General features: G+C 41.7%; 1 protein-coding gene across 4 annotated transcripts in view; it reads left to right on the top strand.

Moving 5' to 3' along the window:
* Positions 1-18338, top strand: part of INPP5A (inositol polyphosphate-5-phosphatase A) — a 227122-nt gene that overhangs the window by 56998 nt on the left and 151786 nt on the right. For all 4 annotated transcript variants that reach the window (XM_081912811.1, XM_081912813.1, XM_081912812.1 and 1 more), the window contains exons 3-4: positions 6969-7069; positions 10418-10505. In XM_081912811.1, coding sequence (XP_081768937.1) covers positions 6969-7069; positions 10418-10505 — 189 coding nt within the window. The remainder of the gene's footprint in view (positions 1-6968; positions 7070-10417; positions 10506-18338) is intronic.

Genomic DNA, 18338 nt, shown 5'->3' on the forward strand with positions numbered 1-18338 from the left:
CAAAAGCATCAATTCTTCAGCGATCAGCCTTCTTGATGGTCCAGCTCTCACTTCCATACATCACTACTGGGAAAACCATAGCTATGGTTTCAGGAGTTCCGCATGGTCTGATTTGCAAATGGTATTCCCTACCTCTGCCAGAGCTACTGTTCTCTTTCTTCTGACTCTTATATCTAATTGTATCCCCCCCCCCCTTTGGGGTACTGTTGTGTGCTTTTAACCTTTTTCTCATGTGCACATTTGTCTGTGTACTTACATCAGTATTTTTAAAAGAAAGGATTCCCATTTTTCCATTTTGCTTATTTAGATGCAAATGCAAGAAAAGGGTGGTTTTGTGAAGCTTACTGAAGCTACAGCTCCCCTGAAGATGACAGATGCAAAGAGCAGTTTATGCATTCTGCCTGGTATTAGTTCTCCTCCCAGCATTCCCCTCCTTGCCCCCTTCTTAGTTTGCAGCCGTTGTCAGCATGTAAAAGGATGCTGGCCTCCTGCCAACTAATAGCTGGAATAACAATTGTGCTGTAAAGAATTATTACCTCTAGTTTCTGCAGTTGTAAAGCATGCTTTATCTGATCGTTACTATTTTTTCCAACATTGGAAAAAGAATTGTTTGCACTTTCTTGGTAGCACTTTGCTGATTGTATTATGACTCGGGGCATATGAGGCAGAGGAACAGGGATCTCCTTTGTGACTTCAAGGGGTCGGTAATCAAGAATACGTGGAGAAAGTAGAATGAGGTTATGTGAAGAGGAAGAGCAAACAGAGAATTGTCTGAACAAGTCGGTGGCATTTACTGTTGGTGGCGTGGCAGCAGCAGATTACCGAGAATCACCTAATTCAAATATGAGTAGACTCATGTGCTCTTGTTTGTACTCCTTACATCCTGAAAGCTGAGAGGGCTGTTCTGGAGAAGAATGTCATTTTATTCCCACATATGATTAGTACTGTTGCCTTCCACTGTACTGTATGTTTCAAATCCTCTTCTAAGGTTTGGAGAGCAATGAGCATGCAATTCACTGAATGCAGCCTCCCAGAGTTTTCTGTCTGGAGCTTCCTCTAGACCACAACCATCATTGTCCCTCCTTTGCACCCCAAATGTTTTTGCCTGGTTGGAGTACGTCCTTCAAGTCCAGTAATGTCTCTCTTGCCTGGATGAAGGATGCAGAGCCATGTGTGCAGAAGAAACTAGTCTCCTGCACATTTATGTCACAGACTGGTTGGACGTGGAAGAATGGTGCGGGGAACCAGCTGGGAAACCCTAAGGGAAGAAGGCTCTGAGCCAGGGGAGGGAGGTAGCAAGGCTGGGAGAGCTTGTGACAGACGTCCAGAACCAGAGGCAGAAGCTGAAGCAGGGGAGGAAAGGGACCAAGAGGCAGAGATGAGTCTGGCTGATGAAGGGGCAAAGGAGTCTCCCCTTCCTGCTGCAACAAGAACCAGTAGGGATATGAAGAGGGTGTAAGAGAAGCTGGCTGCACACAGCTGCAGTTTCAGATTGCTGGCTCGCTCCTGTTTACAGTAAATGGTCCACTTTTTCTTCTGGCTTTGCCCACAGGGGCATGTTGCCTCCGGAAGGCTGCCCAGCAGCAAAGTAGCCTCTGGAAAGTTGCACCCCAGATGCATTGTCTTTTTAACTCTATATAGTCCAATGTGCACATCCTTTCCTTAACTCAGATCCCTCATTGTTGTGCTGAGTTTCGCTGGCAGTTGTGATGCATTGCGTATGGCCGTGTGCCATACATGTGCCATAGAACCTTTTAACTATTACTCCTTCCAGTGTAAAGTCACAGTAATGGACTTGCTAGCCTTTTAAGCCTTAAGGGGGTTAATATTCCTTACCAACCAACCCCCCACAAACAACAGCTTTGGCTTTCCCACTTAAACATAAGTGGGGTGGTCCTGTCGCTCAATGGCAGAGTACTTGTGTTGTATTAAAGAGGCACCTGGATCTGTTCTGGGAATCTGCAGTTTAAAAGATCAGATGGGATGAGATGCAAATTGCCTCTTCCTCAGGCTCTGAATAGTCACTGCTGTCAGAGGAGGCGGTGTTTGAGTCAGTAAGGGCAGATAAGCTTACCAGGTAGAGAGCAGCTTTGTATATTCCTCCGTCCACAAACCTGACCTTTAGAGTAATTCATTAATACAAACGGTAGCCAGTTTCACTGAACTCACTTTAAATTCCAGGTAACTAAAATATAATAAGCAAGTGTAGGAAAATGTTTGCTGTGGAAACGAATTGTGGTTTGTTTGAAATCCAGCAGGATTTTATGAAATAAATAGCAAATATTGGCTGTTTATCAACTACTCTATAAAACTTTTTTTTTTTACAACTCTGAAATGATACACATTATTAAAATACAAGAGTGTTTGCTAAAACAAACTTTTGTGACCACCTAATGTTTCGGTTTAAGTCTCGTTTTTCTTGCCCTAAAAAAGCTTTCCCCTAGAAGTATATCCAAGTTTGCTTTTGTGTTTTAGACAAAGTGTACAAAACTCCTGGTAATCATTTTAAGTAGCTCCATGAAACATCTAACGAAAGCACCAAAACATGGTGGTTCAAATTGAGCAAAGCGAGGCCACTATACAGTGGTACCTCTGGTTACGTACTTAATTCGTTCTGAAGGTCCGTTCTTAACCTGAGGTACCACTTTAGCTCATGGGGCCTCCCGCTGCTGCCGCACCGCCACCACACGATTTCTGTTCTCATCCTGAAGCAAAGTTCTTAACCCAAGGTACTATTTCTGGGTTAGCGGCGTATGTAACCTGAAGCGTATGTAACCTGAAACGTATGTAACCCGACGTACCACTGTATATGGTGGAAGGAACCTAAATGAGTCATCTTTCCAATCATCCCCATGATCCCCCCCCCCATCACAAATTGTCTTCGCTGCTCCTCAGAATTCCCCAAGCATGTGTGGGTGGGCGTTAGTTGAATAAACTATTGCTACCTTTCTCTTCTTATTGAATTCCAACGGCCTTGGTTTGTTGTTGTTTTTCCCCAAGGCAGAAAGGCTGCGCCTGAATACTGAATAAAATTATTTGCCTAGAGACTTTCAAGCTCAATGCAAAGCACCTTTGGTTGGTTTAAAAAGAAAAAGAGGTTGACTTGGCTGCAATAAACAGTAAAAATTCTTTGCATTTCTGTGTTTGTCTCTGGCTTAATTGTGTCCTGCTCTTGCCATTGACCTGATGTGATTGATATTGGTTGTTCGTTTTAATGTGCTGCCAGCCCCTCACCGCACAGGTAAACAGTAAGTAGATGGCTCTTGACCTGCTGCTGACTGTTTGGGGTCAGATTCAAATACTTCATCAATGAGATTCCTGCCAAGTGGCATACTTTCTGTTACACACACACCTTTATTGATTAACTTATTAGTGGCTGGCAGGCACTTTGCTTTAATGAGTATTTCAAAGTGATGGATAGGGCTACCTCTTCTACTTTTTGAGTGTGACCAACTTGCTAAGCTGCTAAGGACATGTTTACGGTGTGTTTTGCATGGGAATGTTGTTCATATGACTTGGTTTCGGGGGTGGCGTGGAAAGCATGTTCTTCCTTGAAACTCCTGAGCAGCTGCTTTCAATTTGGATGAAGGTTTTATTTCCATCTTGCATCTCCCCCCCACCCCCACTTCTCACGTACAGATAGTATGCGCTGAAACATTAATGTTTATACTATATAGTGCAAAGCTATTGGACTTCAGATTTTAATTTTGCAGAGGGGGTTTGCTCTTTCTTCCATTGTGGCATTTCCCCCCTTTTCTTTATTCCACTTATTATCCATTCTTATCGCAACCTTTCCCCATGTATCTCAGGGTACGGTACTCTGTTCTTTCCTCCTGGTGCCCCTGTCACATAAGTGGGTTTAAGAAACATTAAGTTAAAGCGTAGCTTGGCGTAAACATGTAAGCAGACTACGGAAGACAAAACGGTTGCCACTTTGCTCCTCCCTGGTCCTTTTGCTGCTGTTAATCTATAGTTTGCTTAGCATTTTGTCCAAAACCAAGGCTTGTGGTTTAGCTCTTTCGAACAAGCCACCCACCACTTGTTAACAAGGTTTGCCCTGTGATTTATGCAGGGCCCTTGCGGAACTGGTCTGGGGCCCGGGGTGGGAGTCTTGTTAGAATAAAGTTATAAACTCAAACCAAAAAGCAACTAGTCCCTGGCCAACATAACCCTCTGAGGTCTGGAGCTTCTCCAGAGGATTGGGGGGTGAGGGACCATGCAACGCCGTGCAACGTTCTCTGAATATTGAGGTGGCCCAGTCCCCTAACATAATATATTTTCTGGGGCCAAAACTGTCTCAGCCCCTGTGAGTCAGCACCTATTGCTTTGGGGAAGTGTACCCTGATGTTCCCCAACCTGTGCATGAGCCTGGATTCAGGACTCGTGGTTAGTTTGGGAGAGCTAAGCCTTGAGTCCAGAGTCGGGCTACATGCGGCGGCAAACTATGGCTTAGCTCAGCGCGACGCTGCAGCAGAACAACTGGGGAAGACTTACGTGGCTGCAAATTCCTCTCTTGAAAGGCACTTAAACAGTAGGTTGAAAGTTGGTACACACATCTAAAGCCATTGTGACTATTAAGAAAGGCTGCTGCTGTGACATTTTTATGTTTCTCATTTAAAGCTTTGGAACGTGAAATCCCACCTCACAATAGCAGTCGGCACTCCAGACATACATGCAGTAACATGGCCTTAGTCCACTCAGTTCCTACCCTTGAATTAGAGGAAACAGGACTTGTTCTTGCTGCCAGGGACAGATCCCTTGCTTGTTGAAGAGTGGAAAACGCAAAACCGCGTAATTCTATCTTTAAACAGCCAGCCCTTAATATAACCACTGAGCTCGTGTTGTGAGTCTTTTTAAAGAACTTAACATTTTAACTTTCTGCAAAATGTGGACTTAATTATAGTTCATAGTGTGATTCCCGCCCCCTTAGCAAAGGTCCTGTAAGGGAGCATCCCACATAATTGCTGCTGGGCATTTACGCTCAGGGCTTCGGTTTCTTTGCTTGCCCTGTGCCCTGTCATTTAATTTCTTAAAATGCAGCATTGCAGTGTTTAAAAAAGCACGTATCGAAATTCATAGTGGGTGTGCTGCTTTCTTGTGGGCACAGAGTAGACTCGAGCCAAAATATTACATCCACGGTAGAGTAAATACCCTCTGACATGATTAGGCAGGGGAAGGGTCCAAGGGAGTATTCTTTTTGCATTTGTCTGAAAGATTGTGCTGGGTTTGTAGATCGGGGGGGGGGGGAGGGGTTCTTAGCACATTCAGCTAAGCTGAAACATGTGGCGAATCCCCTGTCAGGTTGTTGCCTCATTGTATGACAGTCAGGGGCAGAATTTGGCAAGAACAGGATGGCAGGGCTAGTGCTGTTGCTAACCTTTAAAGCCCTAAACAGCCTGGGCCCAGTATACCTGAAGGAGCGTCTCCAACCCCATCGCTCAGCCCGGACACTGAGGTCCAGCGCAGAGGGCCTTCTCGGTAGTGGCGCCCGCCCTGTGGAACGCCCTCCCTTCAGATGTCAAGGAAATAAACAACTATCTGACTTTTGGAAGACATCTGAAAGCAGCCCTTTTTAGGGAAGTTTTTAATGTTTTATTGTGTTTTTAATATTCTGTTGGGAGCCACCCAGAGTGGCTGGGGGAACCCAGCCAGATGGGCGGAGTATAAATAAAAAACTATTTTATTTATTTATTTATTTATTTATTTATTTATTTATTTATTTATTATCAGTGCAGCCCAGACCCCCTTGTTCACTGTTCTCACATCTCCGCCCAGAACCTCTGGATCAGCAAATTCTACTAAAAATGGGGAACCCGAGCTATGATACCTCCAATCTCTTGAAAAAGGAAAACTATGGATTTCCCTGCCACAAGGAAACTACTGTGGCTAAGAACCTGGTGATTTCTAATGGGGGATTTGAAAGCCACCAAGCAGAAGTAATTGTCAAACTATGCCACAATTTTCTGGGCGAATCATGACAAGACTCCATTTCTTTACAATCATTTATCCCTGCTCTAGGCTGCTGAACGGGGAAATGACAGGAGTGCAGCCCTGACTCTTTGTCATTCCCAGGTTATAAAATAATTCTGCCATGGACCCCCACAGTTTGTGTCACATGGAACTTGCCCTTCAGGTGGGCGATCCATGCTTCCGGTATATTCACTACATTGTTGTGGTACCGTCCGTCAACTTGTAACAACTCTCTCCTAGGTTATCCCACAGGAAACAACTTTATTATCCTTTTCCCTCTCCATCATAAAACGCCACTCTCCGAGGACCTGTTACCAACATCCTCCACAATCTATATTAAGAATAAAAGCCATTTAATCTCGTCCCACTATCTTTTCTTCCAAGGCTGATCCTATCATGTTCAACTTACAGTATTAAGGTTTTTTTAAAATAAATAAATAAATAAATGCATCATGTGTTTTAAGTGGTATTTCAAGGAGAGAAAGGTGTAGTGCTTTTCTGGTCACTCGGGAAAAGGGAACATTTTGTTCAGTTGTCTGCCAGTGTAACACAGAGTCAGTCCATCCCGTTTGTTTTCTAGTTATGGCTTTAGTTCCATGCATGATTAATGGTGACAAATGTGCTAGAGGCATTATTACTTCTTTATCCATAAATCTGTGTGTACAGTGTAGGGATGGCTGCTTCATAGGTCTCATTTTGCCACGCACTTCCTGTCTGTGTAGCAAAAGTGCAACGTATGTAAGCGGCTCAGCCACAGAACCTAGAAACCTTGAAGCACTATGCCGCAGGAAAGCGTTTTGTCAGGGGTTTGACCAATGCTTCCAGTACATTTTGCAGATAAGAACTCTTACCAAAAATGCTATTGTGACCAGAAAAGTTGTCGTGCAAGCCATTACCCTGAAAAACATTCATTTCTCCTAATCTTGCTCAGTTTCTGTGATTTTTAGAATTGTGACAGTGCTCATGCTTTTTTCCCCCCTTCTCCTTTCATTTTACAGGTTGTACATACACACAAACCGCACTTCATGGCGTTGCACTGTCAAGAGTTTGGTGGGAAAAACTATGAAGCATCCATGTCTCATGTGGACAAGTTTGTTAAGTAAGTAACGAGAAACGATGGGGTTCCAACCTAGACAATGGCTTGTGCTTCAAAGTCAAAATTACCCCCACGCCTTTTTTAAAAGTAAGGTATTTCATGTCTCCTTCAAATTACCACTTCATTCACTACATATAATCAAGGGGAGTGGGTGGCGCTGTGGTCTCAACCATTGAGCCTCTTGGGCTTGCTGTCCAGAAGTTTGGTGGTTCGAATCCCTGCGACGGAGTGAGCTCCCCTTGCTCTGTCCCAGCTTCTTCCAACCTAGCAGTTCGAAAGCATACCAGTTCAAGTAGATAAATAGGTACCGCTCTGGCGGGAAGGTAAGCGGCGTTTCCATGTGCTCTGGCTTCCGTCATGGTGTCCTGTTGCGCCAGAAGCGGTTTAGTCATGCTGGCCACATGACCCGGAAAGCTGTCTGCAGACAAACCTCAGCTCCCTTGGCCTGAAAGCAAGATGAGCACCACAACCCCATAGCCACCTTTGACTGCACTTAACTATCCAGGTGTCCTTTACCTTTACCTTATTAAGCATGTGAGCCTCTAAAAAGCTTTAAAAGAAGAAGTAGTAGTTTGTAGTACCAGTTTCGCTTTCCATTATAAGTTATTTCAGTGATTTGGGCAAACGGATATGCCTCATGCCAGGTAAGGCTATTTGTCAATCTAGCCAGAAGTGGCTTGCTTTGGCCAGTACCAGCAGGACTCTTCTTATGTGGGAAACCTGGTGTGTTTGATTTCATCAAGTTCTGATTTTGTTTTTAGTGATGTGTAACAGAGAGAGAGAAAGAAGGAAGGAAGGAACGGGGGAAAGTTTCGTTTTTAATTTTCCGTTAAAAGAAAAATGGGAGTGACTCTTTTTTTGCCTGGGTGAATGGATATTTCTCAGGGCTTTCTGCACCTCATACTATATGACATGGGACACTAGTTCTGGCAGAAATGCATTTTAAAAGATTTTATGAGCAAAAGTATCATGCTGTTTAAAATTCTGTAATAATTGTAAAGGTGTTTGATATCTGGGAGAGAGGCCTCCCGGTTTTTAGACTTGCTTGTGTTGTGTGCATCCTGGTGCAAAGGCAATCACTGACAAGAGTGGATGAAGTGTCAAGTAGGGAGAATTGGTTTTTATTTTTAAAACACAAAAAAAGCTCATGCAGAGTGTGAAAAGTTTCAGTTTGAAGAATTACCCGACAGAAGGTATCATTTTCTTCTGTCACTGAATCTTCAGCCCAGCTGATGAGCAAGAAAGAAAGGTCAGAGGCAGACAGCATAGCAACCTCTATTGTACGTGCTCAGAATGAGGTAAAATTTCAAAATACACAGCTGAAGAAACAATAGTGACTTGCTAATGTTAAGGTTTTGCTAGTTTCTCACCTTTTGTAAGCTTTTTTTTTTAAAAAAAGAAATGCAATCAGTTTCTGCAAAATGATACTGACCTTTCTAAATGTGTAGCTAGAAATCAAGGCTGGAGCTAGACACATCAAAGAAGCGTTTCATTTTAACGTGTTGTAAATTTAAACAGAGAAATCCGGTAGGGAAAAACATGGCCCCACATCACCACCTGGTGGCACAGTGTTGTATCGCGTATACAACGCATATAAATTGCTTTTTCTTTACCAATCTAGCTGAGTCCCAGCTCAGTGTCTTTTCATACGATTACATAACAATTAACAAAAATTTATTAAAATTTTCTGTGGAAAGCCTGCATATATGTGTGACTTCTTTGTTTTTGACTTATACAGATAAGAGTTTTTATTCAAACACTTGCCCGTTTTATTTTTACAATTTTTTCTCATATTAATTTTTATGCCTTAAAAAAAATACAGTATTACAGACATTGATTATAGAACACATTATTGCTCCACAATTAAGATGTGAGGTAAAGTGCTTACAGTTTTTATTTGTGCTCTAAAACCCATGGAAAATGGTCAGGCAATTGCCTTGTAAGCATTAAAGAATGCAAAAGGGCAAACAAAAAGTTGGAGTACTACTACTACTACTACTAATTTATTACAGTGGTACCTCTGGTTATGTACTTAATTTGTTCTGGAGGTCTGTTCTTAACCTGAAACTGTTCTTAACCTGAAGCACCACTTTAGCTAATGGGGCCTCCTGCTGCCACTGCGCGGCCGATGCACAATTTTTGTTCTCATCCTGAAGCAAAGTTCTTAACCTGAGGTAATATTTCTGGGTTAGTGGAGTCTGTAACCTGAAGCGTATGTAACCTGAAGAGTATGTAACCTGAAGTGTATGTAACCCAAGGTACCACTGTATTTATACCTCGTCCATCTGGTTGGGTTTCCCCAGCCACTCTGGGCAGCTCCGAAAAGAATTAAAAGCACAATAAAACATCAGACATTAAAAACTTCCTTAAACAGGGCTGCCTTCAGATGTCTTCTAAAAGTCAGATAGTTGTTTATTTCCTTGACATCTGATGGGAGGGCGTTCCACAGGGAGGGCGCCACTACCAAGAAGGCCCTCTGCCTGGTTAGCAAATGTGAGTGTAGGAGCGAAGGCTTTGCCTAGCCTTGCATATTATACTGGTTTACAAATGAGGTCCCGTACAGTAATCCGTTGCTTTGGCAGCTGAACATTGGGCTGTCCAGGCAGAAATTCAGCAAGTTCGGCTTTCCCATGCATTTACTGTGTGCAGGTCGAAGATATTCTGCTCCTTTATATTCTGATACCAAATGTCTTGAGCATGCTGTGGGGTTTTCTCCCCCGCCCCCATTCAGTGTGAATGAATCCCAACCATGTTTTCTTGATGAGTTCACCGCTAGTGAGAGCAATAATGAAGTATATTTCACTAGGACCTGCAGAACTTTTGCCTGGTGTTCATGCTGCTAATAAGACACTGTTGAAAATCAATAATGTAACTTTCAGGTTTCGTTCAGGCTGTGGGATTATTATTTTTCAGTTGCAGTTCTACCAATAATATAGTATGGAATAGACCGTAGCTCTTGAAAGTAGTGAAATAGTGCCCTCTACTGTCTTGGATCATTGTTGAGTTGCATGACGGTTTTTCTGTTATGTTATTTTTTGGAAGACTGTAGGGGCAAGTCTTCTGAATGGTTTGAAAACAGAGCCCAGTTTGTTTGGAATGTGTTTGCATTTGGCGAATTAGTGCTTTTTGTAGGGTTGACTTGGTGAAGGTATGCAGAACTAAAATAGACCAGGATGTGGCAGAATACCATTTCTTGAAATGTGGCAATTTATTCTCAAAGCTCACTGGTTTTGCAAAATTCAGTTTTTAGCCTTTTGTTTTTGAATTATTGTTGTTGCTTTAAGGAATTAGGTATGTAATCTCTCTAGGAGAATATTTACTCATTTGTGGCTCACTTTTTGCAACTTTCAGAGAGCTGTTATCGAGCGATGCAATGAAAGACTACAACAGAGCCCGGGTTTACCTAGATGAGAACTTCAAGTCGCAGGAACAGTTTACGGTAAGGTTCCTTGTGCAGTTATGTATTTGGTTCAAGGTGGTGTACCATTACTTGCTCATCCTAAAATGGAGACTCTTGGGGAGTCGTTGCCAGTGGTGAAGGTTGTGCATTTAGACCGCAATTGTAAATGCATTTAACAGTAGTAGGCTCCTCTGGATATAATGGGTCTTAAATCCCAGGTAAACACAAGGATTGCACTTTTCATATCAATACAGTTGGCCACCTCTGTCTCGCACATCTAATTAGCCAAGCAGGGGACTTGATTAAGCGCCCCCTCCAGGCAGTTTCCCCCAATTCCCACACCAGATAAAAGCAAGGTTGCCTTAAAATGTGCTCCTGGTTGTTCCTTGGCAAGTTGGACTTGTATTTGGAGACTTTTTGGCACTGGGATTGGTTCCACTAGGGATCTCACCAACCAGAGCTCCGGAGTCCATCTGATTGGAGCTGTCTTCAAGACCCACTTTCAGCAGTAATCAGCTGGATGGTGGTGACTTCAAGCCCTGCTGGGACAGACTGTGCTGAGCTGATTTGCAGGGACTTCAGACATGGCTTGGATCAGCTGTGTTCTTCCTTTGCACTCAAGCTGCGCTACGGGGGGGGGGATGGGCTACCTGATAGCATGGTGACGTCTGGTAATTTGTAGGTGGGCAGCTTCCCCCTACCTGCTAAACCTGGGGTGGAGGAACTTGGAATCCGCCCCGGTGACGAGATCCTGTTCCCTGTCCCTGGCATACTGCAAGCGCTGATTCCAGCATTCATTTAGGGTGGAAACAAAACTACACTTCATTTATGTGTAGACTTAGAATGAAGTTACACTTAATTTAATTTCATTAAGTTAATGTAATACACTTGAAATTAAGTTACACATTCGCTGCACAACGAGGGAAGCTCATTTGCGCTATTAGATATTATAGCGGTGCTTCATCCATTTACTCTCTCGCTTTCTCTCTTGCCTTAAAGCGGAAATGGGGAACCTGAGGCTCTCCACATGTTGTGGAACCACAGCTTCGATTATCCTTAAACCATTGACTCTGCTAGCTGGAGACAATAGCAGCTGAAGGGCCACAGGTTCCCCATCCCTTCCTTAAAAGGTACAGGCCTATCCTTGATCCCAGTTCTGTTTCTAAAGGACCGTAACAGTCACTGGTCCAACATTGGTCTAGAGGCAGCTTGCTCCATCCCTTAGGAAAGTGAACAGTCATGCATGGTTGTAGCTGTTTCAGGTGGCAAGGATCCCGTAAAGGAGGCCTAAGAGAGACTTGCATTGCCCAGGTAGAAAAGGAAAAGGCTGCAGCTTGGTGGTAGAGCATCTGTTTTGCCTACAGAAGATCCCAAATTCAGTCCTTGTCTTCTCCCGGTAGGCTGGGGCAAGACTCCTGCTGGAAACCTTGGAGAACTGCTGCCTGTCTTTGTAGATAATACTGACCTAGACCAATAATCTGACTCAGTATAAAGTTTCTATCAAATGAGTAGAAGGCCCACTATTTCCAATTTGTCTGCCATTTTCTTTACAGATCAACTTCTCTGTTTGTTGCCATAATTCTTCTTTCTAATCCCCTGCCAGTAGAAAAAAGAAATTAGGAAAAAAAACATTAAGTATCAAATATACTCCAATAACGCCGTGCAAATAAAATACCTGGTAGAAGTTTCAGAGTATAAAAATAAATAAAACCAGCTTTTATTGAGACTTTCCCTTACCCACTGAAACATAATTCAGTAGGATTTCAGGAAGGGGAAAGCATGTAACATTGGTTATTACCTATTGTCATAATCTCCTTTAGGAACACTAAATGGAAACCAAGGCCTAGGGCCCACAGTTTTCATGATACAGTTATGGGACAGTCAACCAACGTTTCCCTGAAAACATATCAGTTAAAAGGGCTTTCCCCCGCAGCTTGGCTTTCACAACATTGTTTAAGCTGCATTTTGCCACAATATTCTCCATGGTTTTCATAATACACTGCTGGTTTTGACAGCGATGCCAGTGCTGAAGGAAACAAATGTTTATGCACTTTGATGGACAACAACAAAAATTATTCAGTGGCCCACTGAGACCACCTTCAGTTTTCTGGTGTATCTCCTCATTTTATAAACTTTGTTGTAGTTCTGACTCTCTCCAAAGTCACTCTCGCTGTGAAACCTGAAATGATCTGATCTCTCCTTATTTTGCCACAGTGTTCTCCACCTTAGAAACCTCCACTGAGAGATGTTTCTTTATCTCCCAACTTTCTGGAAAATCAAATAAATAAGCCTAATCTTTCACCTTGTTTGCCCTTCCGCTGCAATTTGACTCTCCATTCTTCATTTGAAATTCCCTGACTATTTCTGCTTTCGTTGGGCGTTCTGGTCCTCTGAAATGTGCTCTCTCGAGCAAATCAATAACTGATTGTGCATTGATTTCTCTACCAAATGAGAGAAGTGGAAGAATCATATATTCTAGCAGCAGCAGCAGAGAAAGAGAAAGAGAGGAAGGGAAATTTGACTTCCTTTCACTGGCTTAAAAGAAAGTCTCCCCGTGTTATAGCTGTTTTGCTTGAGATGAGAAGACTGGGATAGTGATCTTTCTAATCTAGGGGAAATGGTACTGCTGTAGGGAGGGAGCTATGAGCCGACTATAGTGACTGGGTGTAATGGTAAGGACGGGTAGGCAGAAGAAAACTTCAGAACTGATAATGAAAGGCACACTACTTCAGTTTGATACGATTGTCACCTTACTTCACTATTTGCTGCAAGTATGAAACCTCACTGGAGAGGCCAAGCCAAAACCTAAGATGAGCTCCTATAGATCAAAGCTGGCAAGACTTCCCTTGAGCATGTACTCTCAATACTGACCTTGTGCATATTTTAATTGAAAACTCCTGAATGATGTTTTCCGAAATTGTAGTTCAAAACTCAACTTTTGTAGATAATTCTGTAATTACTTTTAATATCTATTTTTAAAAAAACCACTTTGTTTTGAGATGCTGAGGCTGTTAAACATATTGTATGCTACCTTGAATGTTTACCTCAAAGCAGAGTGAATACTATTTTATTTTAAATGCCCTTGAAAATAAGAGCGAAGGGGGTTAGAATATTGAAGGGAGTATAAAAGTAACACTGATTTTTGCATTTCCTTTCCTTTCTTCCAGGCTGTGTTGTCATTGTCATTGTTGCTTTTTCAGACATAAAATTGGAAATTTATTGCATTGACTTGCTAAGTCAGCAACTCATAGAAAATAGTGGCCAGTCACTCAATTAAGAGTGAAATCCTATATTTACCTGGGAGTAAGCCCCACTGAACTTAATGGGGCTTACTTCTAAGTAGACATGTTCAATATTGCACTGTTAGTTGATAGCTGTAGTTCAGCAACCTTTAGAGGTTCACTACACCTGATTTAAAGGATGGGAATGATATGCTAATAACTAGATGTATACTGTATATTCTCCGACTTTAATGTCCCCTGTATAAATAGCACATTCAATCCATCCATGCAAATTATGGAAATTCCCCATTGAATGTTACTACTGGTTGTTGTTACGGCCCAGCACCCTTTGTTTTCCTCCTCCTTGTGTATCTTCTCAGTACCATATTCCTTTCTTCTTTGCCCTCTCAATCTTCCGACGTTTAATTCTGATTGGTTCAGGCAACCCATATTTTCTTTGCGAACATTTATGACATCACAATAGCTAGTGATGTGTGACATCACATGGCTTCATGATGTCATTAACCAAATCACTCCGATTTCTGAGCAGCATTAAGCAGTGCCTAATTAGTAGGGAAAGAGGTTGAGGATTTTGAGAGCCAGAAAGGGGAATAGCAACATCCAGGAACGCATGTGAATATGTTTGCAGCAGACGCTAAAAATCTTTAAGCTTAAATATAAATGCTCCCACTGTGATCAATGCCAGTACCTTGAGCTAATGTGACCTTTTAACAAGGGAATAGTAACTGTGCTTTAATATTGGATAACATTATTAAATAAAGAGCATTATTTTACCTTAAAATTATGTTCTCCTTATTACAAAAATGGTAAAGTTAATTTTTGTTAGATTAATGGTATTTGAGCAATATTTTCCGTCAAGCTTGGCTCAAATAATTGGTCATTAATTGAAAAAGGAAATTGAATTGGATTTATCATGTACATAAATCCTGTGCAAGTTATTAATGGGTCTCAGAAAATATCATTGTGTTCCCAGAAACGAATGGAACAGGCTGCGTGTCTTGTGAGCATATTAAATATGGCAGTTAAGGAGTTTTGCTAAATATCATGAAATGATTTAGGAAGACTGACATAATTGAATTTAGCACGGAGAGAATTCAAAGACTTGATTAGCTCTGAGGGACCATTTTATCTCTTATTTTATCTCTTAAAAGTTCCTTTCCTCTCCCACCCCCACCATTGCACCAGGCAAAATTGCACACAATCACCAGGAGGTGGAGCTGAGGTATTATTTTTACACAAAATTAGCTCCCTAATATACTGGACATCGGAAGATGCAAGGACTAGTTGTTGAATGTGCCTTTTCCATGGAATGTTTGGAGACTGTGCTTAATGTGTGCTGTATATTACAAGAGGAGTGATCACTTATAGGACCTGAGTGACTCATTATAAATCGCTTGGTATCGGGTCATTGTTTTATGTAATTAGGTGACTTGTGACATGAAGCGCAACCCTGGGTCCGTTATAGAGGTGCTTCCAGGCCATTGCTAATTTCTGGTGGGATTCAGGACAAATGGTGGTATGTGCAATTATAGTTGATTTGCAGCTTTTGCACAACAAGCCTACTTCCTCCAAATATCATTGTAATGAAATGCACTGGGAATGCACTCGATTTGGCTTTGCAGTAGCCTCTAAGCTCCCTGCAAAGGAAACAGATTGAACCGAATGCTCATAAAATAGTCACCGTCATCTAATCTCCCTGCAAACAAATAAACCTGAATGTTCTAAAATAGATAATCTGGAAGCACCCTCCAGGTCTCTTTCAAAAATGCAGTTGCCCATCAAATACAGTGGTACCTCGGGTTACAGACACTTCAGGTTACAGACTTCGCTAACCCAGAAATAGTACCTCGGGTTAAGAACTTTGCTTCAGGATGAGAACAGAAATTGTGTGGCAATGGTGTGGCAGCAGCGGGAAGCCCCATTAGCTAAAGTACCTCAGGTTAAGAACGCACTTCCAGAACGAATTAAGTTCTTTACCCGAGGTACCACTGTACTGAATTAAAGCTTATAGACTACTCACCCATGGCAGGTAAGACTGTCCACCAAATGATCACACCATATGCCCCGTTTTTGGCTTATTTGTATGCCGCAAATGGCCAAACATAGGTATGTGTGGGCAGGTGGACTTGAGAACCTTTGAGCTAAGACATTTAGAAACTTTTGTAGACTTATTTGCAAAGCTGAGGTAGAGTTAGTCTCTGAGATCTGCAAACCGAGCTGAAGTTCTGCTGTCTGCATGGGCCATTGTTTTGTTTTGGGTTTTTTCAACTGGGGTGGGTGGCAGAATGCCTTTAACATTTGCTCACCATTCACAGACAACTCATTTTTACCTCCCATCCCAATTAATCATTGGGCCAGATGGGATGAAACTTTCCCCGGTGGGAGTGGGAGAGTGCCTTACCACCTCAACCACTTCCCTCCGATGCCGCGGCCGTTTGGTTGAAAGCGAAGCACTCAAATGGGGACCTCTAGTCAAGCACACGAGCACCTTTCACATGCTCAGATTCCCAGATAAATCCAGGAGTCCGTTGCTAAATCTGAGCCTGTGCATGTGAAATAATAGGGTCTGTCAGACTCTTGTGCCTCTATTTGAATGGCTAGTAGCATAAAGGAGCAATTGACTCAAATGATCTGGCTGGGGCGGGGGGAGCACATGAAAAAATTTCCAAGAACAGGCTACAAGGCCAAGAAACATGAGTTTACCTCTGTTGCATCCTACCAGGACTTTGAAGTAAAACATCACAAACACAACGACACTTTAGCATTATTGTAATGAAGTTTCTAATTTGAATATTGCTAGCTCTCCCAGGAAAGGATCGCGTTGGCATTGTTGCTGAAATTATGATGGTGACTATGATATATTTAAATACCACTTTTCAGCCCAGAATTGGTTGCTCTGTATCACAATTGCTGCAGTATCTGAAGTACCTATCTACCAAAACACATTTTCGCCATCCTCCTCCTCCTTCATCATTCCTTTCCCCAATCTGTTCTACATTACCCTTGCTTTGTTGAATGATTTGTTAACTTATTTCTGCTGTCTGAATATAGTTTTTAAAGCTCTTGATACCAGAATACATGGTGGGGACGGGGTAAGGTTTGCTTCCTTACTATATACCATACCTGGAATCCAAAGAGCTACTTTAGACAAGCCCAGGAACTTTGGCAAACCCAGTGAGATGATTAATTTGTTTGTCTTTGACCGACAGAGTCATCTTGCAAATTGTTGGAAGTGCTGTCACTTTCCTAATATATTTGGTATGTGCAAAATTATACTTCCATGTGAGCGTCCCGTGATGTTGAACGTGTGGCAACAGTTCCAAGAATCATGAGCTTTATTTCTTTAGGGTGCAGAGCAAGATATGCAGTTCTTTCATTCCAACTCTCTATGTACATTGAGCACCACCAATAATATAAGAAATGCACCAGCAAAGTACATAGTGCTTTATAGGTTAAGTTAATGAATAAGCTTTTACTTTTGCTGCTGTTTGCCCTCTTTATTACCATTTTGATTACATGTTTTATGTTACTTTTAGGTTGTTTTGCTATGTCCCTCTGTCCTGGGACCCTGTGGTTGAAGGAGCTATCGTTATCTAAAACTCTAAATTTTGATAGTGGATGGAGGACCTTTATTATTATTTGCCAATATCTTTGCAACTTTAGTTAATTGCACTAAAAAAGTAATAAAACAAAAACATGTGTATAAAAATGATAAGAATGACAGCAAATACTTTTCTAAATTTTTGCTGATTCCAGAGGCAAACTGTCTCTTGTATCTTTATATATGTGTGTTTGTGTGTGTGTGTGTTTTCAACTAAAACAATCCAATAAAAGCCTCATTATAACAATGCCAAATTATAATACCATTAATAATGCCAATCATTCAAAAGTCAAATTATACAATTTAGGTGGCCCCCTGCATGCTAGAATTGATGGTTAGATGATTTACTTTATTCCTGCATTCCAAAATCGTATCTTTTTACTTCCCTGAGATTTGTGCTGTTGCAGAACTTAAAGGATGTAGTTTTGTTTTTCAGATTTGAAACTGTCAGATTTTATATAAATTCATTATTATTATTATTAACCAAGCAACATAGTTAACAGATTCTTTAATGTCTCTACAACTCTTCCCCCCCCCAAAAAAAAGTTTCTGAATGTGACTTGAGTGACAACTCCAACTTCAGCGTAAGATACTGGAATAGATGTGTTTAGCTAATGTAGAAAATAAAAAAACAAATCATTTCTGTGAATTAAAAGGAAAAGACCAAGAACTGCTTTGTCTTGGCTTGCATCAAGTGTAGAAAGCAGGTATATTGAATTAGCATATTGAACTGATCCCCGAAACAGGTTTTATAATGTATTAAACTGACAAAGTGTTAATAAAGGATAAATGGGAATACAGATTTAGATGACTCAATTAAAATGTATCAATTGATTTAAAGTCACTTTTCTTTCTTCCCCCGTTCCACTTGTACTACACTGCCTCATTATATTCTGAAGCTAGCTTTGCTGGGCTAGAAGGATGTAAAACCTAGTGGTGGTTCACGGGTCTTTCCGATTTTATTCAAGTCCACCTGTTTTGATGAATTAATTCAACAAAATAATTTTAACTGGATTTTTGGGGGAAATG

Source organism: Podarcis melisellensis (genome assembly GCF_964234715.1).
Source record: "Podarcis melisellensis genome assembly, chromosome: 5".
Taxonomy (NCBI): Eukaryota; Metazoa; Chordata; class Lepidosauria; order Squamata; family Lacertidae; genus Podarcis; species Podarcis melisellensis.